General features: G+C 38.8%; 1 protein-coding gene across 1 annotated transcript; it reads left to right on the top strand.

Moving 5' to 3' along the window:
- Window positions 1–275: 275 nt before the first annotated feature.
- Window positions 276–4385, top strand: gpr27 (G protein-coupled receptor 27). The gene is given in 1 exon segment (NM_001114434.1): window positions 276–4385. A coding segment is annotated over 1 exon segment (1116 nt). The 5' UTR covers window positions 276–760; the 3' UTR covers window positions 1877–4385.
- The last annotated feature ends 5482 nt before the right edge of the window (window positions 4386–9867 follow it).

Here is a 9867-nt window from a genome sequence, read left to right on the forward strand (position 1 = left end):
CATGTGCTCGGTGGTTGCTATTTGAATAGGATGTATTTATTGCCCATTCATATGTATCTCTAGCAAATTAATTTACTTAATTATTTATAAATCTTTATTACAAAGAATATAATACATCTGAATATAGGCTACATCGACTTAATCGTTGCCGAAGTCATCGAGCTTACAGCTGATTGGCTGGCGTTTGCAAACGATTTAAGATGACGTGCAGCTTCACTGTAGACATGCAGCCTCAAGCCGTTGCGGCGCGACGCGTCGCGAGGCGTCATCCTATCGGCCGCTGCCAGTAGACTCGATGTCAGAATCGCCCCGTTCTCCATAAAGACGGACCCACCGTTTGTGTCACCGGAGGTTTCGCCAAAACAAGAACGCAGACAAGACGGCTACGTGCTTCGTCGCGATCTCCACAACAAACTGGACGCGTGCGTATAAGCTGTTATTTGTGTTTTGATGAAACGTCTTGGGTTGTTTTCGGCCTACACGACCGCGATTTTCAGATCAATGGAGACGGATACGTGTTTATTAGGGTGCCTTTTCTTCGACATTTCATGGATTACTCAGCAGCTCCATTTTTGAAGAATCAAGAACCGCACGACGCCGAAACGATGCGCGCGATGTCTTGGATCACCAAACGGCTAGAGGTACGGTCATATAAAAAACTCAACTGAGTGTTATCGACTAATATTTTGTTCATCAAACTGGGGGACCAGGACTGCTTAATGTCGGATTACAAAGCCCAGGCTGGGTTGTGCTTGCACAGATGGCGAACACAAGTGAACCAGGGGGAAGCAACCCCTCGCTCCAGAATTATGCCATCACTGCGTCTGCGGTCAAACTGGCGTCTTTGGGTCTCATCACCTGCATCAGCCTGCTCGGGAATAGCGTGCTGTCCGTGCTGGTGCTGAAAGACAGCTCGCTCCACAAGGCTCCATATTACTTCCTCCTCGACCTGTGCGTGGCAGACATCATCCGCTCGGCTGTGTGCTTCCCGTTCGTGATGATCTCCATCAACAGCGGCTCTGTATGGAGCTACAGCTACATCAGCTGCAAGATCATCGCCTTCATGGCCGTCCTGTTCTGCTTCCACATCGCGTTCCTCCTGTTCTGCGTCAGCGTAACGCGCTACATGGCCATCGCGCACCACCGCTTCTACTCCAAACGCATGACGCTGTGGACATGCGTCGCGGTGATATGTATGGTTTGGACGCTGTCGGTCGCGATGGCATTTCCCCCGGTCTTCGATGTCGGGACTTACAAATTCATCCGGGAGGAAGAGCAGTGCATATTCGAGCACAGATACGTGAAAGCCAACGACACGCTGGGCTTCATGCTCATGCTGGCCGTGATCGTGGCCACGACCCACGTCGTGTATGTCAAAATGCTGTGTTTTGTTTACGACCACCGAAAAATGAAGCCGGCGCAGCTGGTTCCGGCTATCAGCCAGAACTGGACCTTTCACGGGCCGGGCGCGACGGGACAGGCCGCTGCCAACTGGATCGCGGGCTTTGGACGCGGTCCGACGCCGCCGACGTTAGTGGGCATCAGGCAGGCGGCACACAACGCCAACAGGAGGCTGCTCGTGCTGGACGAGTTCAAGATGGAGAAACGGATAGGAAAGATGTATTACATGATCACCCTGGCGTTTCTGCTCTTCTGGGCGCCCTACATCGTGTCGTGTTACATCCGGGTGTTTGTAAAGGGAAACGCGCTTCCTCAGGTGTACCTGTCCGCGGCTGTGTGGTTGACTTTCGCCCAGGCCGGAGCCAATCCCATCATCTGTTTCATCTTCAACAAGGAGCTGAGAATGAGATTCAGAGCCTGTCTGCCGTGTTGCCTGACCACACAAACACCCATGGAGCCCTATTGTGTGATTTGAAGTGTTTTACTCTCTTGTTCACTCTCTTGTCTGCTTGGTAATATACGGTGGCCCCAAAAAGTACAACAGACTCGGGGAGTGTTTAAAAGGATGTTGATTTAATATTTCCATATCTGTTTTAAAATATAGCAGATTATAAAATGGTGACACTTCTCTCAATTCAAGTGAAGCACAAAGAGTGCCACTTAAGCCAAAGTTAACATGAATCAAATGCTTTAACTCTGTCATTCATTTAGAATGAGTCATTGTAATGGCAAAGGGAAAATGTTTAATTTACAATGTAATAAATATATATGAAGGTATATATAACTGGGTATATATAACAAAAGGCATATAGAACACTGCAAAAAAAAAAACACTGATGATGTGTTCACAATGATCAATAAGTTATGACGTTGATGTTAATCAATTATAACTTATTAAACAAAATAGATTTTTATTTTTTTGTTTTAAGTCAGTTGAAGTTAAAATGACTCAAAAGGATTTGATTCAGCTTTATTTATTTGTTAATTTATTTATACATTTTTCTTAAGGAAAAAAGTATAAAATGTGCCAAACACATCTAGAAGAGTCATTCAATGACATAATGCATAATTTTAAAGATTTATGTTGTACCATTGTCCTTCTAACCATTAAGTTTTACCATTTGTTAGCAAAAAAAGAGTTGTTATATAATAACTTAAAAAATAATAATTAATAAAAGCCCTGTGAATAAACAAGAATTATTATTTAATAATTATTAAATAATAATTTATTAAAAAATTTATGACAAAAAGTCATGACAACAAATGTTTGTGTGTTACTTTTACTTAATGTAATAAGTCAATCAGGTAATATCAAAATTGTTTTAGTTATACAATAACCCCTTTCACACAGTGATACCGGTAAATATCCAGAAAATTACCAAAAAAAAAGCGCTGTTCACCATTTACGCATCCAATCCAAAATACCAATAAATTCTGACATCATTAGGCAGAAATGAGCTCTTAATGGCTGCGCTGGTATTTGTACACATAGACAGGGTCAGGCTTTTGTTCATGATTTTACTTTGATTTAAAGCTTTAGCATTCATGCAGCTGCTTCGTTCCAAACACACCTATAGACAGTAGCTGTGTAAACACAGCGAAATGTTTACACATTTGACTACATTACAAATTCTGTGGATGGATAAGTATTGTGAACAACTTCGATGAAAACATGGAGGAACACTTTTGCATGTCGAGATAATATGTGTGATAATATGTGTGTGTGCTGGCGCTCACTGGAGCACTCCTTAACTTCACATGCACACGTGTCAAGCAACTAAAGCAGAGCTTGAAGGTAAACAAACAATGGTTTATCATAAGCATTTTAGTGGTAATTTTTTACACAGTTGGCACTCAGAAGGAACATGGAAATGTTATCTGACTAAAAACTAGCAGTTAAATGTGTCTGGAAAAATATTCAAAGGCTTTCATTTTCATAAACAGCACGTATGTGAATGAGTCTGAATGTTCTGATTGGCTGAAGTAGACGTCTCACGTCACTTTGTTCTAAACGTGAACGCGATCTTTCTGGCAATTTTCCTTCTGTGTTCACACAGCGCAGCATTCCAGCAAATTACCAGTAATGTTACAACTTCTCTTTCCGGAAAAATTTCAGAATGAACCAGTATTTTCAAAGAGGACCTGTTCACGCATATAGATTAAGGACTGTATGTGTGAAATGGGCTAACGTTTGATGTAATATTACTAGTCAGTTTGACTGATTTAAGTTGAGATGGCTAAAAAAGTTTAGTTGATTCAACTAAAAAACTTAAGATCACTTAATTATTAAGTACAGTTCAAAATATGTACCTGTTTGATTTTCATATCATGCCTGATCTGCTGAATGACAATGGAACGCTATTTCAGCCATTATTTAACAGTTTATCACAAAAATGATTGGACACATCATTTCCAAATTTGAATTTCGCCATATAGCTCGTTTCTGATTGGTTAAACACTTTACATTCAAACACTCCCCAGTCTCATCTACCTAAATAACAATTCAAGTGTTTTATTTCATTGCATTATCTTACTATCTTTCCCAAAATAAATGATATTTTCTTATTTAATGCAACAACAATGTTCATTTTCACATGTCCTGCTGTAGTTTTTTGGGGCCACTGTAGCATGTGATATTTTCCTTCAGTAAAAAGTGACATTTCAGAACTGTCCAACCCTGCATATCAGAAGATCCACATTTATGCAATCCACATATCGATGTAAATAATGTAAAAAGTTTATTTATTTATATTCAGGAGCTCTTTTTAACTGAGGTGTAATATATTTGCTATGACTTTTTTGTGTGTGAATAAAACGGCCCGTGGCTTTTTACAATCACATGGACTAAATGTGAATAAAGCGAGTCCCTCTCACACTGCCTGTTAATTGTTTTCAGTGGACTCGATTAAGCAAATTTGGCTGACGGGTCAGTGTTGAGGAGACCGTGATTTGTATTTTAATTAAAATAAATGATTTTAAATGTACTGTGTCTGTGTGCTGAAGCAACAGCAGAATCAAATACGAGAACAAAAGGCCAATGAGGCATTAAAAGAGGAGGATTTTGTTGTCATGTCAGACTTAACTGATGTAAAGCATCTGGGTTTTGTACATATTTTGCAAAGCCTCCATCTCATTACTTGCTCTTAGATGTTGTAGAGGGAGAAAAAAAAACATAATGTGATGTTTCAGACACACTCATCCAGGGAGAATTTCTTTTTTGGCTGCATTTCCATCCCCCCTCCCTTCCTACAGAGACAGTTATATAATACACAGGGCTTTTTTTCCTGAAGCTTCAGAGTCAACTGACAGAATGAATGCAGGCCACTGGAGAAGTGAAAGGAGATTATTTGTGTTCAGTAAATGTAAACATCAGGGAGAGAAGCTTAAAGACGGTGTGAAATCTAAAAGTACAATGTTGATTTTGCTAGTGCGCATTGTTATTCTTTAGGTGAACAAATAATCTACTTGGGGAAAAATGTTTGTTTTTGTATTCCTAAATCAAAGTCTGAGGATTTCCTTTCACTTTGGAGTGGTGATTCGTCTCTGTTGACGTCAGTTTGATGGCTTTGGCCACAATATTCTTAACCATGCCTTTCTTACAAAAAATTAAATAAAGCCCTATCTCTTACTTAAAATTTCATTTATCATAAAAGTTATCTATTATACATTCACCGGCCACTTTATATAGGTACACCTTACCGGGTGGGACCCCCTTTTACCTTCATATCTGCTTTAATCATACGTAGCATAGATTCAACAAGGTGCTGGAGGAATTCCTCAAAAATATTGGACCATATTGTCATGAGAGCATCACGCAGTTGCTGCACATCCATGATGCAAATTTCTGGTTCAACCACATCCCAAAGGTGCTCTATTGGATTGAGATGTAATGACTGTGGAGACACGATGCTCAATTGGTACTAATGGGCCCAAAGTTTGCCAAGAAAATATCCCCCACACCATTACGCCACCACCAGCAGCCTGAACCATTGATACGAGGCAGGATGGATCCAAGCTTTGTTGATGCCAAGTTCTGACCCTACCATCCGAATGTTGCAGCAGAAAGTTTGTCGTCTTCTGCTGCTGTAGTCCATTCGCCACAAGGTTGGAAGTGTTGTGCGTTCAGAAATGCTCTTCTGCATACCTTAGTTGTAACGAGTGGTTAATTAAATTATTGTTGCCTTTCTATCAGCTCAAACCAGTCTGGCCATTCTCCTCTGACCTCTGGCATCAACAAAAAATTTGCACCCACAGAATTTGAACATGTTCTCTTTTTCGGACCATTCTCTGTAAACCCTAGAGTTGTGCATGAAAATCCCAGTAGATCAGCAGTTTCTGAAATACTTAGACCAGCCCGTCTGGCACCAACAATCATGCAATGTTCAAAGTCACTTAAATTCCCGTTCTAACGCTCGGTTTGAACTGCAGCAGATCGTCTTGACCATGTCCTAAATGCATTGAGTTGCTGCCATGTGACTAGCTGATTATAAATTTGTGTTAACAAGCAGTTAGAGATGTACCTAATAAAGTGGCCAGTGTTTGCATGTCTATTGTCAACACACTAAAATAAAATAATCAAAAAGTCACACGAACGGGAAAATATTTATTATTAAAATTATTAGCAAGGGAATAATCATCAAAATGACTGAAGGTTGGCAATAATTCTTAGGTTAGCAAACCTTATTGAACTTTTGAAATGTGTTTAGGTACTATAACCGGAATTATTGACTCCAGTTAGTTCCAGTTAAATATAAACAATGCACACAACCAAGCTGGCCATGATCCAAGGGGCAATAACCACTTGAGTTATGCATAATGTTTCTATTTATTCAATGCCTGTTGATAATTATTCTTTACTTGTTACAATTATTCTCTTACTTTGCTTTCTTTTGGACATCATTCCCTCATAGCAGACTAATGGTATGGGGTAGTGGTTCAGAATATTAATATAAAGTTACTAATGAAGTGCCAACACTTCAAAGGCAGAAGCAAATGTTCAGACTTAGATTACTTTTTAGTATAGATGAATTATTCACCTATTAACATTTGGAATTTGTTTTTGTTTAATGGACGTTGATGGAATCATCAGTGCAAAATAAATAAATAAATAATAATAATAATAATAATCAAACAACTACAACAACAGAACATTACATAACTCAGTAATGACCAAGAGAAAAAAAGTCATCATTTACTCACCCTCATGCTGTTCCAAACCTATATCAACTTCTTCTCTCTTCATACCTACAGTATATGAACTTCTGTCTTCACACACACAACAGTTCAAATGTTTGTGTATGGTAAGATTTTTTAAAAGATATCTTTTGCTCACCAAGGCGTCATTTACTTGATCAGAATAGATTAAAAGAGTAACAGTTTGAAATATTATTTAAACATTATTTTCTACATGTAAGCATTTTAAGATGTTGTTTATTACTGTCATTTTAAGATAAATATTCAGCATAATTTCTCCACTCTTTAGTGTTAAATGGTCCTTCAGAAATCGATATGATGATTTAATGATCAAGAAACAATTTAGATTATTATCAATGCTCAAAATAGTAGTGCTGCTTTATATAATTTGTGGAAACTGTGTTTTTTTAGTATCACTAAACCTTTAAAAACTGATCAATAGTTACAGAAAATATGTTAATGTGATTAGACATAGTGGTTTACACAGCAATATGAAGATATCATAAGGCTTTAATATTCTTTTTTTTATCAAATAAATATAGCCGGGCAGCATGGTAGCATAGTGGTTAGCACCGTCGCATTACAGCAAGAAGGTTGCTGGTTTGAGCCCTGGCTGGGTCAGTTGGCATTACTGTGTGGAGTTTGCATATTCTCCCCGTGTTTGTGTGGGTTTCCTCCAGGTGCTCTGGTTTACCCCACAAGTTCAACGACATGCGCTATAGGTGAATTGAATAAACTAAATTGGCCATATTGTATGTGTGAGTGTGTGGGTGTTTCCCAGAACAGGGTTGCAACTGTAAGGGCATCTGCTGTGTAAAACATATCCTCGATAAGTTGGCGGTTCATTCCACTGTGGCGAATCCTGATAATTAAACAGACTAAGCCAAAAGACTGAATAAATAAATATAGCCTCAATGAGCAAGAGAGTGCTTTAAAAGCATACATATACAGTATATGACTGTAATTAATGGCAATATCTGAATAGGATAATTATAATCTACCAAATTAAAATCCTAAAACTATTTTGGTACTAATTAAATGTTAACTTAAAATATATATGTTTTTCTTAGGGAAAAAAAACTTAATCTAGTTTGTGTACAGCATTACACAAACTGGGAACTGATAAAATATCTACAACAGTGTTTCTCAACTGGTGGGTTGCAACCCATTTCAGTGGGTCGCGGAGTGTGTGGTCAAAACAACAACAAAAGTTTTATTTACTTTTATTTTGAAATGCTTGCATGACAACCCTACCGTTTGACATGTGAAATTTCATTTAATTATAGCAACAAATATGTTAAAGCACAAGTACGACCCCAAACATGTAAAGCATGGATTTACATATATTGATGGCAAAAAAGACTTAAAGGGTCACGAAACACCAAAACACATTTTTTGAGCTGTTGACAGTCGTATATGTGTCCCACACTGCTAAAAACACTATTAGGACACCTATATTTCACTAAAAAGTGTAAATTGGTTGTTTTTGCGTTATTTCAAGCAAATTCGTACTTCCTGTTTGAAACGAATTTTTGAAGCTGCGTCACGGTCATGACATAATAGCGTTGTATTCCAGCGTGCAGACTGGGCGTCTGTGCCAGAGTGAGTCTTATTACGTCTTACAGTGTGATGCATTAATGCATGAGTAAGGCTTGGTTCAAACCAATCAGCGCGCTCTATTGTGCAACTTCATTAAAATTCATTAGCGTCACCGTGTTTACGCCACAGAGACGCCACGTTGTGTTGGCAAAACAAGCGTGAAGTGTTGCTTTTATAGTTTGCTGCCATTAAGTTTCGTTTTCATTTTCTCTCTGTGAGACCTCAGCTGGATCACGCGTGGATTAACGGTGTACGCGACGCTCGACAACAATAACTTACGTGTCTAAGGAGGAACATTGTTTACCTGAGAGCTGTTCTCATCTGCAAACGCTGAAATCCGGATTCGCTTGTAACGTTAGTCTCCTCTTCATAAAGACGCGGCTCTAGTTGCTGGTGATTGTCCTGTCTCTACAGATTTGGTAAGTGAGCGACCAGTGCTCTTTGTTTATTCAGTTTGTTCGTATCGAATTAAGTTAACTATTGCACTGAGTGCTAACATAGCACCGCATTTAGTGACCGGAATAACACACGCGGCTTTCTGACGCTACCTGCCGTGTGCATCTAAGTTTCCGGGAAATGCAGAGTTTTTTTTTCTCTCATTCGCCGTGCGGTATCAAACATTGCATGAAAAATACACGCTTAGAGCAAATCCTCGAATCAAATATCTCGTTTGTCGCGAGGGGCATGAATGAATTCCCTGAATGAAAGAGCCAAACTGCTGTTAAAGTCCAACATTTAATAATTTGGCAAATAATTCGACTACACATGTCCATGTAGGTTAAACACCATCACTTTCTCATGTGTGTGTATTTTGACTGAAACTCGTGCGTGCCCAAATAGACACTCCCACACCATCCCACTTTAGTTCCTCCGACACTCCCCCCTAAACAATGCTGGACACGCCCACTTTTCTGAATTTTTCCAAAGTAGAGGTGTGAAAACACCCTGCTGAAACGAGGGGGTTTCATGGCCCTTTAAAGCCTCTGTGTGTCATAAGTAGTGAGGTGCACTCACAAGAGCACGAAACCTTCTAAATTAAAACAACATTTAGAAACCAGACAACGTGTTTTATTAACTGTTTAGTTCATGGTAACTAAACCTTTCCTTACCCTAACCACTGCTTACAGTATTTGTCATTTTTATCTTGTAATATTTCTATAATTTGATACATTTTGTTAAATGACAGCAATAAAATATTGTTTATTTGTAAGCCTTGGTGATGTTCTTATGATTTATCTGTCACTACTTGTGTATGGTAACAAATAAATACAAATTAATAATAATTCCTAAAATTGTATTACAGTCCCTTAAAATTTGGGTCGCGGCTTGATGACCATGTAAAAATGTGGGTCATATGGCCAAACCAGTTGAGAACCCCTGATTTACAATATGTGTTGTTCTTTTGTTTTTTATTTACTTCTATTCTCCTCATTTGTAAGTCACTTTGGGTAAAAGCATCTACCAAAAGATGAAATGTAAATATAATGTAAATGCAGATATCTGTAGATTAGATCATCCTTCCATCAATATCCTCGACAAGAGCCACAAATTCTTCATTTCACAGAGGATCTGCATTATTGTGCCCTATTGCGAAGACTCTACATCAGTAGCAATATAATGAAAAGCTCCATCAGTTAATTGGAGAGTTTTATTTGAACGGCCCTTGCCATCCAC

The sequence above is a fragment of the Danio rerio genome, chromosome 6 (genome assembly GCF_049306965.1).
Source record: "Danio rerio strain Tuebingen ecotype United States chromosome 6, GRCz12tu, whole genome shotgun sequence".
NCBI classification, from domain to species: domain Eukaryota; kingdom Metazoa; phylum Chordata; class Actinopteri; order Cypriniformes; family Danionidae; genus Danio; species Danio rerio.